Here is a 24,376-nt window from a genome sequence, read left to right as displayed (position 1 = left end):
CCTGTGTGCACTGGCCTTGTCTATTCTAACAGTAAGAATTATCATTAGATAGTCTAGAATATATCTCAGCAAATAAATTAGTGCTTTGATCTGAAGCTTTTTCATCAAATATAAGCACCCTAGCCAATCTATTTTCATTTTTATAGCATCAACTGATTGGGCTGCATCCTTGTTCAAACTCCTTTGTTTCAAATAAATCATACCTGTTAGTAACAATTAAGCCCTTTGGTCAACACTTCCCAAATGGACATGATGAATAGCATGAAGGTAATTGCAAGCTTTGTGGTTCATTTGTTTTCTTTACAGTGCTGTTCATATTCGATGTTCTTGCATTCCAACCACCTCACAGGACTAATAAATTAAATCAATGTGCCTTCATGGGAGTAGTTTTACTGCTGGAAATGTTTAAGGGGAAGAAAAGGAAATATAAAAAAATCACCAAGCTTTATAGCAACTGGAAGACCTCAGAGACATGTTGCCTTTGTTCAGTTAAAATGAGGAAATATTTCAGTTATAGTGAACAAGACATGACGACTTGCAAATGGCTATTTTGGGGACAGGTGGTTGGACTTCATAAGTACCTGCTGCTACAAAAAAAAAAAAAAGAGAGAGAGAAAGAACTGTTTTTTTCCTCAATTATATAATAGACTCTCTTATAAAACATGTCACTTAGAATCACAGAATGTTTAGAGCTGAACAGGACCTTAGAGATCAATTAGACTAACCACCTCACTTTACAGGTCAGAAAACTGATATCTAGCATGAGTATAGAACTCAGGTTTCTTGATTCCTAGAAGTACTGTTTGCACCATCCCATGCCACCTCCAAATAAGGAGACATAACTTTAACAAGGACCATGAAAAGTACATGAAAATTGAAAATCTTATATTCTTACCAATATGCCTAGTATTGGAGTCAAATTCAAGATTTGATTTACTCCCTGTTGTCCGGGAGGGTGTTGTTTTAATTCCAGTGGGCTGCTCTTCTGGGCCACCTGTTTGCTGTTCCTCAGATTCCACAAAAATGGGTCTTAGGATTGTTTTGCTTGGCATTCCTATTATATCTTGGTTTGGCTTTGGATCTTCTCCATGATGAGGGTAAAATGTCTGGAATGTTTGCCATTGTTTTGACTTTGCCATTGTTTGTTTGCAAGGTTTGGACAGGAATACTCGGGAAGACAGTGTGTCCCTGGGCTTGCTTCCATGTCTATTTAAATTAATAGCTAGTGAGCACTCTGGGAGTAGGGTATCAAGTTCTTGCCGACTTGATCTGGGCATTCCAAGGTACAAAGCAAATGCTTGTTTTACACCTTTATCATGGTTTCCCAAATGCTCAGTTGTTATCTCTGTTTCCATTCTCTGAGAAGCATTCTCATTGTCAGCTTTGCCTCCCACAGGTTTATCTTCTCTCATTGCTACTCCTTCTTTATCCCCTTTGAGACTAGTCTCCATCTGCTTTAGTTGATTGTTTTCATGTATTTCTTTGATAAGTCTAGATTTGCCGTTTTTTAGACTTGCTACATGGGAATAATTTTTATTTCTTTCTTCCTCTGGTTCCTGCTGTTCAGGAGAAATGCAAGCTGTTTTTTGGAGAGGTGGACTAACTTGGGTCTGCAAATGACCACCTGTTATTGGGAGATCATAATAGTCTAAAATATCTTGTGAGAAAGATGTGTCCATTTCTTCTAATTCTGATGAAGAAAAGAGCTCTTAGTAACTTTATTTTCTTTTCCTCTTATTTTATATATCCAGTTGCCATCAGTCCATTTCTTCCTCTTCACCTCTTGTGGCATCCTATAATCAACAGAGTCAACATATCATATGATAAATATTCATAAATGACATAGTAGAGATTGAAAAGTCAGATTTTAAAATAGGTATTAAATTCTCATCAAAAATAATTAGTCCCATATAAGATTATTTTATATATTTATGTTCCTTATTTCCCCTGTTTCTTTGCATTCCTGTCACTTAATACAATGTCTGGCTTACAATAAATAACTTGATAAACATTTATTAACTAACTGATTGTTCTTTTCTTTTTATGGAGATCTTTTTTATGATATTAAGAAAATTAAGCTATCTGTTATCTGTACTTCACACAATAGCATATTTTGTTTGTTTCTTTGGTTTTGGCTGAGGCAATTGGGGTTAAGTGACTTGCCCAGGGTCACACAGCTAAGAAGTGTTAAGTGTCTGAGATCAGATTTAAACTCAGGTCCTCCTGACTTCAGGGCTGGTGCTCTATCCACTATGTTGCCTAGCTGCCCCTACTATAGCATATTTTATATAATTTGCATTTAAAACTTTCACTATATTTACACTCTGATGTCTCATTGTATTTCAAAGGTGATTCTGCATTCTAATGAGCTTTGAAGATTGAGAATAAGTTCTGACTAACCATAATGAGTTTGACTATGAGCTAAGTAAACAAACTTATGACCACTGAGGGCCACTTAAAGTGGATTCTGCAGTTCTTCACCAATTCCACTTCTGGATAGCTCTCATTTTTCGAAGATTTTCCTGACGTCAAGCTCAAATTTGGTTCTTTGATTAATTGCTCCTGATTCTGTCCTCTGAGGCCCAACAGAGAAAGTCTAATCCCTGTCCTACAAGGCTGTCCTTTAAATACCTAAAGAGAACTATCACATTGCCTTTAAGTCTTATCTAAGCTAAAAATCTGCATTTTTTTCAACTATTCTTTATATCCAAAATATGGTTCCTATGGTTTTAGACCTGACCTCTGATTTCATTGGTATAGAGGATTCTTAATGGGAAAATTCACTCTGCCCCATGAAAAGTACCACCTGCTCTGCAACTTATAGTCTTAGAAGGTTTCCTGGAGCATTAAGAAGTTATGTGACTTTTGTATAGGCCAGGGTCAGGCATCCAGCATGTGACAGAATTTGAACTAACTCCATGTTGGTTCTTTATCCAGTATACAACATTGCCTTTCATAGCCAGTTTAAAAAAAAAAAAAAAAAAAAAAAAAGGTAGAAAATGAAAATAAGTATATTATCACACATTTAAGTTTCCAAACTACTTTTATATATATGCTCAGAAGAACTTTCCAAAATAGATGCTATCAAGGATAGATAATGCCTTATTCTAGTTTGACTAGAAACTGAGACATAGAGAGTTTAAAGGACTTGTCTAATATTGTATAATTAGTAAGTATGTGAGATAAGATTCAAATTTAGTCTTCCTAATTCCAGTTCCAACATTGCCTATTATACAGCTAATGCTACTAGATAGAGATGGGAAAGAGGGGACTACTTCTTATTTACTTGTTAATACACCTCTGTATTCCCTCCCACTCTGAAATAATACATAGTCTTTTGACAAGTGCATGATAATTGTTAAATTGGTATAAGGACTGGATCTATGATTTCTTTTACATAGGGAACTCCTGAATAAGGAAAAGAACACCTTCTACCTCTACTGATGCAAGTCTATACCTTCTCTGCAACTTATTAGAAAGTTAGAAAGTCAGATGAGATGTTAAATGACTTGCCCAAGACATACTGCCAGTATATGTCAAAAGCAAGGCTTGAATTCTGGTCTTCCTGGCTTCTTGGCCAGCCGTCTATTCACTATACCAATGTGCTACTTACACATAATAGCTGCATAATAAATACTTTTTAGATTGACTTGGATTGAACACTAATAATTGAAGATAATGAGAAAATGCATTTCTAAGTGAAATTGTAAACTGGCTAGAATTCACCTGAATTCAATAAGAACTCCCTAATAATTACAAATGGAATGAAAAAAGAAAGGGAAGGCAAAGGAAAGTAAGGGACAACAAGGAAATAATTAAATATTAATCCTTGTACATCAGAGTTTAAAACCTGTATAACTCCTTTCTTGCATTACTCTCCCTTATGCATAAACCTAGAACAATTGTGTCAAAATCAAATAGAAATGGAAACTACCAATTCATACATAAGGAATTAATGTAGGTTCACATATTGATATAATTTTAAAAATGCATTACTATCTATGTTTTAATATATTTATATTTGTTTATTAAATATTTCCTAATTATATTTTAGTCTGGTTTGTAAACATTCCACTGCCCATGCATGGGCCCTGTGTTTAACACCTCTAAGACAGACCTAGGTTCTCTTTGCATAGTTCTAAAAGCAAAAAGGGAATTATTTCCTTCTTTGAAAGACTTTGAGTTTTGAAGTAATATCTGAAAGATCAGGACTTCTTTCGAGAAGGGGAGCATATTGCTTAAAAAGCAAAATGAGACATAAAGTTTTTGAAAACATGGCAAAAACTACTTTAAGTATTTATAGAAATTGTGATATCAATCACCAAGCTCCAACTTTAGAACTGAAAAATCAAAATGTAGAAGCCTGTTCATACTTTTATCAAAAATGTTTTTTATAATTTTAAGAATTTCTTTTGTTTGAATACTGAACTCTTTATCTTTGAGGACTTATGCTGTGGTACCACAGAAACTGAAGCAAGATAGAAATTAGAGAGTTTTTAATATTTTATTTGAGAGGGAGAGATTGTGCTGGGAACAAAACAGGATCCATGTTGCCCCCAGAAGACTGAATGGGATTTGAGTCTCAAAGCATTCAGCAAAGCATTCACTCTTCAGTGAAGAATTCCAGGGATTCTTTATAGGGCTCCAGCATTTAGGAGAGACAAAGTCAGGGAGGGGCAGTAAAGCTCTGGTGAGCCAACTAAAAATTTGGTTCTAACAGGTTGGGGAGAGGACCATAAATTCTGATAAGAGGAAGAGGCTAGGAGCCACTGAATCTGAGATAAGAAATATGCTTACCTATCTCTAAGTAACCTATCTACAATTTATGGTTCTATGGAATGCTAATGGTCAAGACTAGTATCTCTGTCCTAATTTATATCAGTTCTAATGGTCAGGGAGGCGGGGTTGCAACCAGGGATTTGAAGCAGAACAATTAAGGGAAACTGAGGCAGAACAATTAAAGGAAACTGTGGCATAACAATGCTTAAAACAATATGGAACATCAAGAAGATGGAATAAAAGAATTCTTGACAGTGAAGAAAGGGTTATTTTTTTCTGTTGCCTTTCTATTTTAAATTCATTTATTTATCAAATATTCATTCAACAAGTTAATTCTACATATCATATGAGGTTATGTAAAATAAGCCAACTTGCTTGAAGAAAAACAATACCCCCAACCCCATCCCTCTACCTTTACCAATCTCCAATAAGTCTTTAGAGTTGGAGTTTTATTAATATGGCACTAGAGGAATGTAGAGGGCTGAAACTCTGAAAAGGTGTGCTTGAATCAGACAACAAAGCACTTAAAGCTAATTACCTATTTGATGTGAGTTCATGGTTCTATATACATATATTTAGATAAGATGGTGATGTGATGGATCTCCTCACCATTGATGCTTGCTGAATGTGTGGTGGTGAGGTAATCATAGGCAAGGATTGGAGGACTGAGGGAGAGAAGTCAGAGTTACTTGGCTGCAGGATGAAGAGGAGAGAGGTTGGAGACTCCGGACTCCAGAATCCAAGATACAGCATTGTTAAGCCACATGGCAGCTTGCCTGCCTCCTTCACTTCTCCCCTTAAAGACCAAAAACTTTGATTGTTCCTGACTCTGACTCATCCTGAGGCCCTTCAGGGAGCTAGCCTGGACATTATAGAGGCATATCTTTGCCATAAATCCTATTACAAAGATTGAATTTATAAGGAAGGATTTATTATTTTATTTTCTATCCTATAGTGATTAGCTATAGAATATTTAGGCACTTTCCATGACAATATCTCTGCCAGTTGAAACAGCAGCATATTTGTCTATTATGTAGGATGCCAGTTTCTTCAGTGCCATATATTGTATTCATCTAAACCTTTCATTTATATTTAGTCACATCATGAAAGAATTAGATACAGTTCAGTGAGAGCAATGGCTGAGAGGGGGTGAAGGAGAGGGAAACACATACAACATCTTGAAGTGAAGAGATTTACTTAAATCTTGTTCCAAACTTCAGTATGGCTACAATATTCTTGGAGTTTTGTCCCTGCGGCATTGTTTTAGAATGCTAAACAAAGTGTGTTGCATAAAGTAACTTAGTGGTATAATAAATAAAGCTTTAGGGTTAGAGTAAAATAATTGAAGGTCAAAACCTGCCAAAGAAAATTCCTAGTCATGTGATTCTAGGCAAATCATTCAGCCTCAGTTTCCTATCTCTAAAATGATTATGTTGGACTCAATGGCCTCTAACATCAGCACTTAGCACAATGCTTGCTCTAAAGAAGGTGCTTATTAAGTGACTGACTGTGATCTTTCTCAACTCTAAACTTCTTATCCAATGATTCTACATGGAGATAGCCAGAAGCAGAAAGAAATGAACTTTGTTAACAGTGTGGATATAAGTCACAATGACAGAGCCAAGGAAAGGGTCCCAGAAGCACACATAGGCCTAAATTGCTAATTCCTAGAATAATTCTCATTGTAGTTGAAAAATCTTGTGTTTTTTGAGTTGTTCCTTAACATTTACATTACTCTATATCAATTAAAATCTTTTGATTGATTTGCGTAATCATTTCTTTAAACTTGATAAAAGGAAATTTTGTTTTGATTACATGGGTTGAAATTCTCAATTTAACAATATTTTGACTCTCTACTTCAGTTTCCTACCATTGTGGTAATACACTCCAAGGTCCCTAACACTGAAATTCTCCTTTTTGAACAAAATCTCTAGTTTCATATGTGTTCTACTTTTCTCATACTTCTCTTTGTCCCTCATCATAACTACAAGCTTTTTGTTCTCCTTTGTTTTCCCCATCTTTTGGCCTTATTGTGGCATTAATTATATTCCTCACTAGATCTTGCCTATAGTTATATATGGAACATCTAAGGAGCACACACATGAGTCTTCAAAGCATATATAAATAGGTTTCAGAAAGACCAGGGCAGGCTGGAATGCTCTGATCTCCTTGGAAACCATATACCCCAGAGGCTTTATGATAGGTCCTTATCAAGAGGACACTTACCTTGTTATAGCAGTTTCAAAAGTGGATATTGCAGGTACACAGGAAGTTTCAAACAGTAAAAATTGGTTGTGTAGGTCAAAATTCCCTTCTGTAACCATTAGTACTTGTATATTCATTTTTTTTCCATGTAAACTCAATTCCCTCCTTTGTCTCTGTCCCACTGTTTTTCATTGTGCCCTCTATAAACTCTATATCTTAGCCTTATTCCTTCCCTTTAAAATCATCTTGTGTATGTTTTGTATTTATGTCACATGTTGTGTTTACCATCCCAGCATGCAATGCCTTAAAAATAAAGTGCTACAAGTAAACAAGGAAGTAAAAAAAAGTTACTTTTCCCTTCCTTTTGTTTTATCTTTGTATTCCTAGCATAATGACTGACATATAATAGTCAAATACTAAATAAATACTTGTTGGATTGTCTGTCCTTTAGTAAACTGAGATTAGATAAGCAAGATAACATGTATATAGTGAAATAATTATTAGCATTTCATTTATATTCTCCAGAAGCCATCTTGGGAAAGAAGACAATTGTATTCACCTCAATTTGGGAACAAGGGGACAGTTTAAGATCAGTCAAGATCAAGCCAGAGAGCTGGGGAGGCACTAAAAACAGAAATATTAGTTAAAAGAGAAAACAGTAGGAGTGATGGAGGGGGGAAGGTAGAAGCTTATGAGCTTGTCAAAAAAGGGTCTATCACAGTTTGAGATCTGAAAGTCAGGTTAAATAAAATACCTGAATTTAATTAATGTGAAAGTCACAAAATATCTTAAAATTCAGTGGTAATATGTTGGTTCTCATTTCTTCTGACAATCATTTCTATCCCAGAAATATATTCAGCTCTTCAGAATGATTCTACTTCAATTACATTAAATGATTCCTTTGTCTCACCTTAGTAGAGATTTCAAAGAAAGAATTCCTTATAGCTCAATAAATTTTCATAATTCATGAATTTTTTTAATTACATCTTTTCTTTTGAAATCTATGTATACTTCTTGCATACATATGCCATCTTTATCCTTATCTCATTTACTCTATCAAATTAAATACAAATGGATTTCACTAAAGGAATTCTCCATGCATAAAATTTGAACCTAGTTTTAGCCAATTTAACTTTCTATACTATATTGGGTAATGTTATTTAAATCCTAAATATCACTGACTTTATTCATTTTAGTGCTCATTTTCTCTAATAGCTGCATCTTTAAGAACAAGATCTCTTGAATAAATATTAAAAGAGGTAAAGAACACCATAATTAGAATAGTTATATTCACTTTCCCAAGCTTCCTTGGTATTATTAATGATGTTGATACCTTATAAAGTAAATTAGAATTTCATATCAATTCTAATTTCTGATGGAAATTTTAAAAGAAAATGGGATCAACATTTACCAAATTTGAAAGAACAATAGCAAAAGAAATATAACTCTGCATTTCTTTATTGGATACTATGTGAAAAAGGGGAAAAAAAATCAAAGTTATACCAAACTATTCATTGAATAGTTGTTCAAAAGCATAAGCATAATAAAAATGTTACCTTTTAAAAATTCCCCCACAGAAATTTCTGATATAAAAATCAATTATTTTAAAACTGATTATGGAAATATACCTCCCTCTTCTCAGTAGAAAAGAGGCAGATACAGATATAGAATATGGTATACACTGACAAATATGGTCTCTGAATCACTTGATTTTCTTCAAAAGTTTTTTTTGTTGTTTTGTTTTTTTGTTTTTTTGCAACAAGAAAGACGTCAAATTGTAGGAGGGAGAAAGGCAAGAAACATTTAATATAAAATTTCTATGGCATAAAAACAAAAGGCAACCAAACTTTTTAATGATTTTTAATTTCAAAATAATTTTGAAGAAAGAAAGTAACTTAGAACATCTATTTCATGCATATTTTCTTATGTACTACTGACAAGTGAATTTTTATGCTACTTTTCTTATCTTCAGAGCCCAAGCAGCAGCAGACTAGAAAAAGATGCAGGCCCCATCTCTAGCATAATAGACCAAATGTAGTATATATGGAACTGATAGCTAACAGAGGTACCAATATAATAATATTCAGTGGTCTTTGTTTTATGATTTGGATATACAATTGTTCAATAATAGCTCAAAACCCATCTAAGTGTTAAAAGGTCCTTTAGAAGACTTTTAGGACATTTCCACCAAAAGGTACATAGTAAGAGGATATATATATCAGAATCCCCTGACATGTAAACAAGGCTATGTTTTGTATTGTTTTTCCTTAATGGGAAATAAAACTATCATCTCAAGATCTAATTGGCCCAAGAGATTGTAAAGTCTTGCATCATTGGAGTAACTTCCTTATTTCCTAAATACAAAAAAGCCAAGTGATGAAGAACTCCTCCCAGAGACTCCTGACAAGGATTAGACAACATGACAAACATTGACACAGGGAAACGACACAGAACTAAATTAATACTCTATCCTAATAGCCATCTTCTTCTTCAGTTAAGTAAGCCTCTCTTTGTTAACTTTGAGAAGGACTATATGTCTCAATCTGCTTCTATCTCAAATCCAACGTATTAAACCAATATCAGTAAGATCTGGTTTATTACAGGTACATATAATTTTGTTTATTTTTGGTATTCTATGATTTATTTCATTGGAGAAATTTATAATCATAATTTAAGAACTGAAAGAACCTCAGCGATTACCTAATCTAACACATTTATGAAAAGAATCCCCACTATAACATAGCAGATAAGTATTCATTCAATTTATGCTTAAAGACCTACAAAGTGACTTTTCAAGACAGCCAATTCTGCTTTGGAATAGATCTAAATGTAAGGATGTCTCTGATCCACCCCTGCACCCCAAACTTAAATATTTTCCTTTACAACTTCTATATATTGCTTCTGGCTCTGTCCTCTTGGTCAAAGTAGCAACCATGTAAGTGGGAAAATGAAAACAACAAAGTGTTTTCTAACTCTGAAAGTGTTAGAACCAATAGCCCCAACCCCCCAGGAAAACTGGATTTGAGAATTCAAAATGACCCAACAATCTCCTTTTGCACACCTAAAAGACCCTAGTCTCCTCTGTCAGAACCTTCCTGTATAATAATTGCAAGGGAAATCTCATAGACTGCTGCCTTTCTGCCCTTGTTTTTGATGCATCATTTTAACAAACAGTTGCAAATGTGTCAGATAAGGAAGCAGGCTAACTTGTTTTCTGGTCTCTGTGAAACTCTATAAAAAGCCCTGTGTTCTTTTGACTGGAGACATGCACTTTGGATACTAATCCCAAATTGACTTAATAAATTCTCCGATTAAAATGAACATTTTCCAACTCATTTCTATACATTGGCACAACAAAAACTATATAATGTTTACTTTTGGAATCCAAAGAAAACATGAAAAAATGCATCTTCCTTTCTTCTTTGCAGAGGCAAGGGATATGTATATGGAACATAGTATTTTCTATAAGTTTGAATTGTCAGTATTGTCAGTACCTATGAAGAAACTACCTCAACTAATCCATCACCTTCTCTGCAACTTAACATTTTATAGAGCTACCTGGGGCACCAAGACATTAAATGACATGCCTAGGGTCTGTATGTATTATTCTTTCCATTCTTTCTGACTTTTTCACTCTCTAGTCTCCACAGCACACTGATTCTCATAAAATTTTAATATAGAATAAATGAAATTAACTTCCATCTCATCCTCCTTGCCACTTAGGTATATTGTTTCAAATGTGGGAGCACTCTAAGACATTGTACTATCAATAAATCAGTCTGACAAATATCTATGCACCCCTAGCACTTAACTAATCATCAAGTAAAGCTTGATACCAAATGATGCAAACTGCCATGATGTTCTTAAGCTTTCTTCTGAGGGATTCTGTTTGCCATGCTTTCTCAATATCCTTATTACTTTCATAATCAATAAGCACCATGTCCCAAGTACTATATTAACATCTGGAAATACAAAGAAAGGCAAAAATATAGTTCCCATTTTCAAGGAGCTCCCAATCTGTGAAAACTTTCCACTCATCTGTTAAACTCATCTTAATACTCTGATTCAGTGGCACTGGCTTTTCTGCTTTTCCTCCAATATAAGATTCTATCACTCAACTCTAGGATAATATTTGTAAAGTCCTAGCACAGTGTCTGGTGCATAGTAAGCATTTGAGTGTTTTCTTCTTTCTTACTTTTCTGTCTTCCTTCCTTCCTCTAGACTCCATTTACAACCTTATCACATTTCCTCTACACATTTTATAATTCAGTTTATTTCCAGTCACGTCTGACACTTTAGGGCCCCATTTGGAGTTTTCTTGGTAAAGCTATTGTAGTAGTTTGCCATTTTTTTTCTCCTCTTCATTTTACAGCTAAAAAAACTGAGGCAAACAGCATTAAGTGACTTAAACTGGATTACACAGCTAATAGCTATCTGAGACAGATTTGAACTCAAAGATGAGTCTTCTTGAGTCTGTCCAGTACTCTATCCACTGTGTCACCTAGTTGCATACTCTATGTTCTAAAACAACTGTACTATTCTTCATCCCCATTCTGGTCCAACCCTTCCCCATCCGCATAACTTTGTTCATTCTGTCCCCATATCTGGAATGAACTATGACAATTTATTTACACTTGTTGAAATCTTTCCAACTACTTGTCACCTCAGCAATCTGCCAGTGGAAGTTGTTTTTTTTTTTTCCCTCCTGATACCTTGTATTTCTCATGACACTACTTAAACCTGTACTTTTGTACTTTATCAGATTCTCCTGTAGCACAGCTTTTCATGTACCTATCTTCCCTTATGCCAATAATAGATTATAAAATCATAGGATTTTGAGTATGAAAGGACTTTAGAGGTTATCTAGGACCTGTGTTTCAATCTATGATCCAGGAAACTAAGGTTTGTGACTTTCTTAAATGTGTTAACTTTCTTAAATCATATAGGCAATAATACAGTTGGTCTTTCAAAATGAGGTGATCTGACTCCAAATCCAATGCTTTTTATGCTTATTAGTTCCTTGAGTGCTAAGCTTTTGTCCTAACAATTTTTATGACCCTGTTACCTAGAATGGCAGTTGGCACTTAACACATATTTATAACAGTGGGTACAATTGAATTTTAAGAAAAGGATTTGCTTAAGTTCTTACATAGAAACTATATTTAATCACTGACATTATCAGAGAATCAATAACAGTGCCTAAAGTTATTTGACTTTGAAACTTTCCTACCCTTCTTGCTAAAAAACGGTTACTACATTGGATGCTGGTAAATTGATTATGTGCTATTCTTGTGCTATATACAATTGAACAATTAAATGGCAACAAGGACCACAAAAAAGTTAAGAAGTGAGCAAGACCTTTACATGACTACTTATAAGCTATACAAACTATTGGGATTAAAATACTTAAAAAGTTAAATACATTGACCTTCAACAATAGCACACATATGTTTTCTCTGCTAAATGTAACTTACTCTGTTGGAGAATCACTGATCATTAAAAGTAGAAGGAATCTTTTAAGTCATTTAGTCAATCATTTTATTTTGCAAATAAGAAACTAGAGGCCGAGATGGGTAAACTTATTTGACCAAGGTCAAATGTAGTTATTAAATGACATTGGTAGTATTTGAACTAATGTCTTCTGATTCTAGAAAATTGTAATAATTAGTATTTATACAATGCTTTAAGATTTATAAAGTGCTTTTTAGAATCTTCCCAACAACTTTGGAAAATAATTACTAAATAATTACTTTATTTAAAATAATTACTTTTGTCAGATGAAGAAACTGAATCTTAGAGAAGTTAAGTCTAGGGTTACTAAAAAGTATCTGAGACTATATGACCCCTCACCTAGGTCCAGAATTCTATTGGCTACACAACTTAGCTAAAATCCAGTAGTCAGAAAGAACTTTATAAAAGCTAGCATAAAGCAAAATTATCAAGATAAATTGTAGCTAAAGGTAGGTGAAGGCAAGAAAAACTTCACAGTATGAATCCCATTATATAATTATACATACAAATATATATGTACAAAGATAATTTATAGCTTATAGAGATTTTATAATGTTTAAATATCATATGTAATTATTTTAAAAAAACTTAGTAGAGGAAATTATATTTTCCTTAACATTATAATATGAGAACAAAGATATATAGCTACTATTCAAGCAGACTTGGTAGGATTTGGGCACTCTATTTTATTTCTGAAACAGTAAAGGACTTTAGTTAAGGACCCACAATCTAAATTTATATCACTGATATAGATTTTAAATTTGTCCCCATTAATCTTCACAGTTATATCTATTAGTGAGCCTTTGAGTGGAAAAAGGTGATACTTTAGAGTTCTACAGACCTAGACAGACTATATAAAAGACATTATTGAATATTTAGAGTAAAGGATCATTGCTTTTGTGGAATTACTTCAATTTTACAAGACAGTGATTTTAAGGTGAACTATAGCTTGCCAACCAAGCTTAAAAACAACATAAAACAAAATAGTTAAATGAAAATCACTTTACCCATTATTTTAGCTCAGACATTCTATATCTATGAACATGAAATATATTTGTTTTCAGCATCTGATTCAAGGTATTGATGATGTTCCCAACCAATACAGAAACAAAAAGCATCATATTCAGTAATGATGAAATTATTTTAATGACTTTAACTTATGTTTGTCATTTTCAATTACACAGGCATTCTATATTTTGTCCAAATGTTTTCTAGTTTCCATAAAGCTTAATAGTCAATATCATATTTAATTTGAAAACACTCCAAAAAGTCTGCAGAGTGACTTATAATTCTTAATGGAAAAAGTGATAGTTGGCTACAAATTTATTTTACATACTTTATGTCCAATATAATACTGGAAATAAAAAGTACTATTTTGAAGAGATAAGCTAAATGTTAAAAATAAAATCTAGAGCTGAAAGAGACTTTAGTCCGTCCAACCCCTTTATTTTACAGATGATAAAACTAAGAGGCAAAAAGGATAAGTGAATGGTTTTCCCAAAATTGCATGAAAAGTAAGCAGCAAGGACAGAATTTGGACCCAAGTCCTTTGCTTCCCTCCAAAGTCATATTCATTCTATTAAACCATGCTGCCTTCTGAATGTTATTATAAGAAAAAATAGATTAAAATACAAGTGCTATGTAATTTCCTTGAAACTATATCTTTCAACTTTTGTCCTTACTAACATCTGTCCTTTTAATTTAGTTAAATTAAACTAATATTTATTATTGTTAGCAATCAGTCAATAAACATATTATTAATAAATTCCTACTAGAAACTTAGAATATAAAGATAAAAATGAAATAGTACCTGCCTTAAAGAAACTCATTAAATTGGGGGTGGAGGAAGAAGGCAGACAACATATAAATATGTAAACATACAAAATAATTTGATGGGAAAGTGTAATGTTCAGGCTAGCTTTCTGGATGTCCTTCAGACAGGCCTTGATCTCAGCAGGATAGTCACCACGAGGATGGACAAGAATAGAGTCCAAAGTCTTTATTGTCTCCTTTACAGTCTCTGTCTGTCATAATCTGACCCAGTCTCCTACAGCAGTCTGACAGTCTGACAGTCTCAACTAGTCTCAGTCTGAGTCTGACTTTGTCCCCAGATCTTTCAGCCCTTAAATCATCTTTAACAATTACATCATTATAATATACTGAATATAAGCCAATCAAGAGTGATTAAATCATTATATCAAACTAGAGTGATTACATCATTATATCATACTAGATATATATAAACTAGAGAACCATTATCTCATTAATTCCACTGAGTTAATACCTTGTTTCAAGTATACTTCTCTAGAGTTCCAGTCCTCTACAAGAAAGCATACTAGTAGTAGTTAAAAGATAAGGATGGGGGGCAGCTAGGTGGCGCAGTGGATAGAGCACCAGCCCTGAATTCAGGAGGACCTGAGTTCAAATCTGGTCTCAGACACTTAACACTTCCTAGCTGTGTGACCCTGGGCAAGTCACTTAACCCCAGCCTCAAAAAAAAAAATTAAAAAATAAAAGATAAGGATGCAGAAACATTTCATGCAGAAGATGGTGTTTAAAGTAGGTATTGAAAGAAAGAAAAGAGAAAGGTGGTGGAGAAAAGGAAAGAGTAGCTTCCATCATGGAGGTCAACCAATACAAGGACTTTGGGGTCTTGCTATTTTCCTTCAAATTTATAAAGCTACCTCAGTGATTTATAGTCTTCCATCAAAAAATACATATATCAAAAGATTAAAGGATAGCTTTGTTGAACATAAATGTGTAAAAGGAATGGAAAAGAGAAAATTTAAAATAGCTTTATGGTCAACAGTATACTTGAGGCAGTACTTGCTAATATGTAGTACAAAATGTCTAGTATTTTTCTTAACCCAGTTAATTTATTTCAGCTTCTATGTAGTGTCATATCAACAAAGGGACAGATATAATTCTGAATTCTGAGACATTCCCATGCTAAAGATGAACATAGTTCCCAGAGTTAGGCTTGCTACATCTCCTACTCCTCTCAGAGTTTGAGAATCATTTAGTCAATTAATCTCAAATAGCTTTAAAAAGGGGTATTTGTTTTACTATAAGAACAATTAGAATAAAATCTTCCCTCAAGGAAGAGCTCAAGGGAAATTAAGTTCAAACATCATGTGGTATGAACCTAGGCGGTTCAGTGGATAGACCACTGGCCTGGAAATCAAGAGGATCTGAATTTAAATCTAATCTCTGACACTTATTAGCTGTGTGACCTGAGCAAGTCAATTGACCCAAATTGACACTAATAAAAAGATAAGAAATCCAAAATCTTCAAGACCAAAGTAGGGACCCGAGAAAAAAACAGAGAAGCAGAGAAACCTGGTCAAGATCAAAATCAAGGCTTTAATTTCCCAATATCTTTTAGAAGAATTCAGTTAGAAAGCCATTACTAATCAGAGTTCTGAAAGGAATTTGCTTAATAATTTATAGATAATCCCTAGGGCATCTGAACCCAGATTTATTTCCTAGGTCTATCTGAAAAGGTATTCCAGTTCAAAGACCTTTTAGCATATAATCTCACCAAGTTAAGGTACTTAAACTAAAACTGGGTGGGAGGGTTATGTAGTGTAAAGTAGTCTCCTTCCCTACAGAGAAGGAGAGTCTAAAATACCATAGGAAATTGAAGGAAGGAGAATAAACTTAGAACTTTGGAATTTTAGGGGTGGTGGACCCAGCAGTAATGAGATTACAAATAACTTGGCATGAGTGCCCTAAAATGAGTATAATAATGAGTGGTTGAAATCTCATCTGACTCACTGACAATTAGGTAGTACAATGGATATGAATGCTGGATCTGAATTCAAGAAGACTCATCTTCCTGAGTTCAAATGCAGCCTCAGACACTTACTACCTGTGAGACCTTGGATAAATCACTTACCCCTATTTGCCTCAGTTTCCTTAATCAGTAAAATAAATTGAAGAAAGAAAAGGAAATCCACTCCAGTATCCTTGCCAAGAAAACCTATAATGGAGTCATGAAGAGTTAGACATGACTAAAAATCAACTGTACACATTGACTCACTGACTCATTTAAGCAGTGATTTGCCTAGATAAAATTTACTGCCAAACCAGGCCCCTCTTCACTTTCTCTCTCTTCACTGCTTGTTGAACTACTATTTAACCTAAGGAATTTCCTGTTCTCTTTAAATCTTGCTTATTTACTTTCATGTTTTATAATAAATTTTTCCAGATAAACTCATTTTTATTGCATTTAAGAGTTCTCTCATTCTCTAACTTTGTGTGTCTCTGTCTGTGTGTGTGTGGGGGGGGGGGGGTGTGCCTCTTTTTCTCTATCTCTGTCTCTTTTTTCTCATTAATATCCCAGAAAGGAAGGCATTTTATGAAGCTCATAAGCATAAGGTATTGAAAATAGTTGGACATATTTTTCTCCTTTTTAATTGTTTTTAATATCCTTCTCCTGTATTCCCAAGGCTAACAGAGTACCTGGAACATAGATGCTTAACAAATATTTGTTGGCCAAATGATTGATCCAAGTTATCAAGTAGGTTCTATTGTCAAATTAGCTCTTGTTCCTCTTCTCTCCTCTGATACTATTATCATCCTGGTTTAGGTCCTCATTACTTTGCAATTGAACAATTCCAACATAGCCCATTGCTAGATTTCAATTTTTTCTCTTCTTCAGTACAGACTCTATTTCACTAATTGATTTTTCTAAAGCACACAAAGTACCTCATCTTTCACACAAGACATTCCATATTCCAACTCTGGGCATTTTCACTGGCTGTCCCTCACTTCTGGAATGCTCTTTCTCTCTTCTCATCCCTGCCTTCTAGCTGCCCTAGCTGACCTTAAATCTCAGATAAAGCCCCACTCTCTATAAGAAGCCTTTCTCAGTTCTCTTCAATCTTAATGTCTTCCTTTTGAAATGGTACTTCAATTTATCTCTGAATATAGAGCTAGCTATAAAGATAATTGTTCATACATCATTGTTTGCATGTTGTCTCTTCTGCTTTTCTTTGTTTTCTGCTATCTAGCACATAGTAGGTACTTAACAAATGCTAGTCAATGTACCTACTACTAGACTGACATCACCAGATATTTGACGTTACATTATGAAGATAAATCTGCCTTCCTCCATGAATCCTTTAGTAATCTTAGCAGATTTGTACTGGACTATACAAATCACTGTCTTTCATGTCTTCTTGATCATCATGTTTGGTTGTAAAAAAGATATACTTTGTGTCTACATGAGTTAATGTTTCTATCTTGATTTCTCAATTTGTCAAGAGCCTGGAATGTTTTTTCTTGTTTAACTTGTACTATAGGGCACCAAGCATAATTTCCTTTGCAGTTCAGGACATGAAAAATAGATTTTGAGGATGATTATGTGACATCACTTTCTTCTATTTCATATTCTCTGATACCTTTAGGGTCTGCTTATGGGAATCTGAATGTCTTTCCATCTTTTTTTTCTGGGCACCAGTCCTAAGAAGTTGACTGAAAACATTGCTTTATGACATTGTTTTGATTAAAGATCTCAGTAGCATATCCTTAGGGGAAGCTATTAAATCCAAGATTAAGAAGTGTTCATTTTTTAGCTGAAGATTCAGCCAAAGAAACTGTTAGGCTTGGGAACGTTCCTGTCCCATTTTTCTCATCTAAGTAACCTCCCCTCTTGTATGAGCACATCCTTTTTTATGTTATATTTTTTCCTAGTCAATCCTTGCTGCCACTCACATTTCCAGAGCATATGGTGTAGAGTAGCAACATTTTAATCACTTTTCCTAACATTTGTTGTTGCTGTTGTTGTTGCTCAATCATTTCAGTTGTGTTTAGCTCTTCATGATCCTATTTGGAGCTTTCCTGGCAAAGATACTTGAGTTGTTTGCCATTTCCTTCTCCAGCTCATTTTAGAAAGTGAAGAACTGAGAAAAATAGAGTTAAGTGACTTACCTACAATCACAAAGCTAATAACTACCTGAGGTCAGATTTGAATTCAGGAAGATGACTCTTCTTGATTCCAAGTCCATCATTCTATCCACTGTTCCACCTCATTAAAAAAAATGTTGTACATGTTTCCTTCAGTTAATATATCACCCTTATGAGGCAGCTAGTTAGTGACCTACATTAATAGAAGGAATTTCTTAATCCACTGATTTTCCTACCAAAAAGATTCCAGATCCTGTCCCTATCTGAAACACTAGGTAAAATGTAAGATCGTACAAAATAAGTGGCCAATGTAGACTTAGATCTATCTTCAGTGCTTTGAGGACAATATATGTTATTAGCTTAAATTATAACTGAAGATCAGAATGAGACAAGAAGAGACTGAGCATTACTTTGGGGGAAAAAAAATTCAAAATCAAATTCCACTGATTTCTTTTTTAAAAATTACATTGTTTTCCTCAACTACAATGAAAAAACTAATATTATACAAATGAATTAATATTTTTATAGTACCTTACCTATATTATCTCATTCAGTCTTTACCATTATTCTATCACATAGGCATTATGCATGGTATTTTTCCCAATTTACAAATTAGGAGGTTGAAATTCAGAGGTTCAATAATATTAATACTCATAGAGCTTGCAAGTGTCAGAGGTGGAATTCAAGTTGTTTTTCAGTCATTTTCAGTTGTGTCCAACTTTTTGTAACCCCAACAGCAGCTAGTAAATCTCAGAAATGAGATTTGAAGACAAGTCTCAGTACAATGCTTTTTTTAAATATACCATGCTGCCTCTCCTATCTTCAGTCACTTCTTTCTACAGACATGTCTGTGTTTACTATCTAGGCAATGAGTTCTTCTGCCTCTTTGCATCTCAGTTTTTCCATCTACAAAATGCAGGGGTTGCTCTAAATACTCTAGTACTGACTCTAAAGTTAAAAGGACCTAGATTCACAACACAGCTCTGCTACCTATAAACTTTGTGACCTTAAATATATGACTTAACTTCTCTCGGTCTCAGTTTCCACATTTTTTTAAATGGGGAGAGTTGACCTCTGAGGCCTTTTTTACCTCTCAAATATGATGCCATAAACTTCTTCTAGCTTAATTCCTCCCTTTTCAAAATTACATCCATGGTTCAGTGGTATTGTCAACAGTTTTGATTGGCTAAGCCAGTAGTGCAGTTAATATGTCTATTTCTGGGGAAAACAAAGTAACTCCCTAAATTCCCAACAGTATAATGCCTATACTAATACCTGCTGACATTGTAGCCCGTACTTTGGACTGAAGGGGGATTGTTAGAGGTATAAGTGTAAAATTGAACTCTTCAGTAACAAAACATGAATCAAATTAATCACACCTGGTCAATTTGGGGGCTTAATAGGGTGTAAAATACATTTGCAGCCATCATTGTTTGAGAACTATAGTTGAGTCACCAAATTCCTAAAGAACCATGATAATGTTGTCTATATCAAACTGAATAATAAGTACATTATGAACTAAGATCAAAAAGAGTAATTTCTCAATAAAATGATTTTTAAAAACTAGAAACATAATGGGCTTGTCCTATAATGGAGCAATTTTTATTTAACTTTATAACATTATTTTACCAATAATAATAATAATTTACAATTATATAACACCTACTATGTATCAAGAACTATATATAGTAAGCACTTTTATTTCATTTGATCCTTACAACAACTTTGGGAGATAGGTGCTACTATTATCTCCTTTTTTACAATTAAAAAGACTGAAAAAAAAAAAAAAAGTTAAATGGTTTATCCGAGGTCACAGCTAGCAAATGTCTGAGGAACGATCTGAAAGTAGATTTTCTTGACTCTAGGACCAGTACTCTATTTATTATGCCATTAAGTTACCTATAAAAATTAGTAATTTTATTTCTGATTTTAACAGTATAGCAAATCCCATGCGTATTTAAATCATAAGACAATAGTCTCTTCTTAAACAGAAGTGTCTGAAGAAGAGAGGTTTAATGACCTTACAGCTAATACTTTTTATATCTAAGTCTTTTTATGTCTAAGTCTATAGATTACAAGTCCAGTATCCTATCTACTACTCCCAATCAACTTGTCTATAATTTATAATTCAGAATTTATGAAGCACCTAGTATGTGCTAGGCAAAAATGAATCTGCTTTCAAGAAGAAACAAAACATATATAACACAAAATAACTGGTGTGCAGGGACATGCCAAAAACTTAGAGGGGAGAATCAATCTAATCTTCTTGTAGAAGGTAGCTCTTGAGCTAAGTAAGTTTTGAATGAAACTAGAGATTCCTGAAGGTAGAATGGAGAAGGAAAACAATATCTAATAATGACAGCTAACATTTATACAGTGCTTACTATGTACCAGGTACTGTGCTAAGTGCATTACAATTATTATCTCATTTGATCCTTACAATAAACTTGGAAGATAGATATTATTATCCCCATTTTGTTAATGAAGAAATTCAGACCAAGAATTAAGTGACTGGCCGAGGACCACTAAGCTAGAAAGTATCTAAGACTGGATTTGAACTCAGATCTTCCTGACTTCAAGTTTAGCAGTGTATCCCCACCAACAGGAGTAGAAAAAAGCCATTGCAAAAGTTTGGAAGGAAGAGGTGAAATGTCATGAATGGGTACCATTTTAGTGAATTTCCTTAGTTAGAGAGAAAGTATTTATACATGGCTAGTATATACCAAAGGAATAGTTTCTCAACTCTAGTAGCCACCTTTTGCATACTATGCCATCTCTCATAGTATAGACCTGTAGCAACTACAAATCTTTGACAAATGCAGAAATTGAAGCAAATAACAATCCTCATCCTTACTTCTACTACCACCACCACCGCCTCCAAAAATTATAGAAAAGTTTTTTTTTTTCCTTTCTTTTCTTTTTTCTTTTACTTTTTTTCATTTTCTTTTTTTTTATCTCAAGGTTATTATTCTATAACTCAATAAAAATTTTTATTTAAATTTTGACCTTAATCCTCATTCTACTAAATTCTATTTGTTTTTAATATTGATGAAGAGCAACGTTGTGCTGTAAAGAATACACTGATTTTAGAGTCAGAGGAACTGGACTTTAAATCCCAATTCAGCCCCTTATTATCCATATTATCTTGACAAGTCATTTGACCTCTCCAAGCCTTAATAGCCTCATTTTTAATGTGATGAAGTTGGACTAAATGGCCTCTAAGGTCTCTTTCAGATCTGGATTCCTGAATCTATGAATACTGTTTTTTTGTTTAGTTTTTTAATGTCTGAGTTTCTATAATGTAAGTGGAAAGAATGTTCACAAACTTTCCCAATGGAGACATACAAAAGAATAGGAAAATTCTGCTTTTATTTGTACTGGCATTCAAATACCATGTTGATTCAGAATACCAAAAAGACTATCCTCAGTCTTGTTGTAAATAGCATTATTAATAATTAACACCTTACCTTCTATAGAGGCTCCACTTCATCATTCATCTCAGCACATTCTGTTTTAAGTCAGCCTCAGAAATCACAAAGGCTGTGGTCAAATGAGCACAATATTTATATCTATCCAGACAACAAAGATTGTTAGGAAATTCAATGGTGGCTCTCACCAGAAGGTCCTGGCAGGTAATAAAAGATAAATCCCACACTCTGATGTGTCATGTCCAAAGCACAGTGTGCTAGAATAATTCTAGAAGAGTACAATGACAAATACTCATTTCTGCCTGACTGCCTTCAAACAAAGGGCTCAGAAAGCCTAAAACTGGGTTGATTGACTTCCCCTATCCAGCCCACCCTCAACACAAAGAGTTAGACTTTTGTTTATTTTTTCATAACAAACACTCTTATTGTGGAATAAATTCTTTTTGTTAGTCTCTCAGAAACTGAAACCTTTATTAGACTATCACATTATCCAAACTCAGACAAAATCTCAAAAGGGAAAATACAATAACAAGGTCCACTATAGGACAATGTAATGACCCACATTTTTTATAGAGCTGCCCCTTTGATGAGGGAGTAAAGTTTCAGATTTTCTCCCAGTAATATTTTTTGGCACTTGATTCCATATTTCCCATTTTCCTTTTCATTGTCTCATAATAAACCTGAGTATTCTTTTTCCCATGCCATCTCAACAAATATTTTTGTTAACTGCTTTTATTCCAACAAAATAAGCATCATCTCTGAAACAAATATATGAAAAAATCAGGATTTTTTTTGTTTTTTTTTTTAACTTAAATGTAATGGAATACTATCCATACAAATACATATGGATAATGACTAAACCTGTGATTTCAATGGGATAGGTAACTTCCCAGTTGAAGAAATGTCCTCTGCCAACTGAAGGCAGTATTTCTTTGTAATTTATAGTAATAAAGCACTAGTACTTAGCCCTGAGAAGTTGCCTATATACATATATTGTTTGCAGGTTTTTAAATTCACAATAAAAAAGGTGGAAAGATAATTGAAAATATGTACAATGGAATTTTAAAAGCAGAAAAAATATTTCTTGTTATGCAATCATTTCAGTAGTATACAATTCTTTGTGACCTCATTTGGGATTTTTTCAGCAAAGATAATGGAGTGGTTTGCCATTTTCTTCTCCACCACATTTTACAGATGAGAAAACTGAGGCAAATAATGTTAAGTGAGTTGTCCAGAGTCACACACCTAGAAAGTAAATTGAAACCCAGGTTTTTCTGACATTAGGCCTGGTTCTATATTTACTATACCACCTAGAAGGATTACCAGAGGTCATCTAGTCAAACTTTCTGTTAAAGAATTCTTTTTAAATCATCTTTGATAAATGGTCATTCAAATTCCACTTGAAATTATCTAGTAACAAGTAGTTTACTGCTTTGCTAGGCAAACTGTTCCATTATTTGTCTATTAGTGAGAACATCATTCTTTGTATTGAATTAAAATCTGCTTTATTTTAATTTATTTTTCATAGTTCCCTTTTCTGGAACTCCATACAGAAAGTCTAATCCCTCTTCTAAATGACAGTGGTTCCGATAATTAAAGATTGCTATCACGTGTCTAAATCTTTTCTTCTCTAGAATAAACATCCCTTGAGTTCTTCAACTTTCAATTACTCTGTCAATGTTCTGGGACTGGGAGACACTGAAACATCCATGGCAACCAAGTCTACAGGTCAAAAACCTGATTAAGACCATTTACTTTATTTTGTGTCCCTCTATTCTTCTCCCCATCATCTACATACCCATGTATATACCACCACCACCACCACCATACATTTCCTAGTGTCATATTGGTTTTTGTCTCAGGTTCTCTTAGAGATATCATAATACCAAAAAAAAAAAAACATTCTTAGTTAAAAGATCTGGATTTTAATCCTGGTCCCAATATTTATTAGCTGTGTAAATCTAAACAAGTCATCTAATATCTGTATCTTGGTTTTCTAATTTATATAATGAAGATAAGATTTGCATTACTAAGTTTATTAAAATAAAACCACTCTGTAAATTTCTATATAACTGTGAATTAATAATATTATTTCTAAACTGTGCTTTTTCTTATCTTCCTTGATTCTATTTGCTTTAGTTCCTGTCCTACTTCCATAGCATGGTAAATCACAAACTAGTATCCCAATGTGTTTCCTTTCTATCCCTTCTGAGGATATATCCTCATTCTTCCCATCTTCCAGACTCAATCAAGCCTGCTACCCATGACACAAATATATAAGCTTTTGTAATGACAAAAATTCTGCATGATTTTACAGGCAATTATCTAGTCTACTAAATTTTTAGGTCACTGCTAAGCCAGCCTAACTACCTGTTTGTCATTTGTATTATTCTTTCACAAAGCAACATTTTTTTATCAATTCAATTGTTCCTTTATTTTTTATTGTTTTTCTCTTTTTATTTGAAATTTTTTTTCAATCCTAAAATTCCTTCCTCACTTCCATCTCTTAGAACCTCTAAATCCCTTCAAAGTTCAATATAGTG

The 24,376-nt window shown here is 33.8% G+C and overlaps 1 protein-coding gene across 2 annotated transcripts in view; it reads right to left on the bottom strand.

Moving 5' to 3' along the window:
* LGSN (lengsin, lens protein with glutamine synthetase domain) overlaps nt 1-22,063 on the bottom strand; it is a 34,330-nt gene extending 12,267 nt beyond the window's left edge. Inside the window, exons 1-2 of one of the 2 annotated variants that reach the window (XM_074310597.1) lie at nt 21,873-22,063; nt 896-1,793 (exon numbers count right to left, since the gene is read on the bottom strand). In XM_074310597.1, coding sequence (XP_074166698.1) covers nt 896-1,679 — 784 coding nt within the window. In that variant the 5' untranslated portion in view covers nt 1,680-1,793; nt 21,873-22,063. Of the gene's footprint in view, nt 1-895; nt 1,794-7,005; nt 7,209-21,872 lie in introns of those variants that run through there. The other variant, XM_074310598.1, reaches the window with a different exon arrangement.
* Between the last annotated feature and the right edge of the window lie 2,313 nt (nt 22,064-24,376).

The sequence above is a fragment of the Sminthopsis crassicaudata genome, chromosome 4 (genome assembly GCF_048593235.1).
Source record: "Sminthopsis crassicaudata isolate SCR6 chromosome 4, ASM4859323v1, whole genome shotgun sequence".
Taxonomy (NCBI): Eukaryota; Metazoa; Chordata; class Mammalia; order Dasyuromorphia; family Dasyuridae; genus Sminthopsis; species Sminthopsis crassicaudata.
The sequence above is the reverse complement of the archived record's forward strand: the minus strand, read 5'-3'. Positions and strand labels throughout refer to the sequence as shown.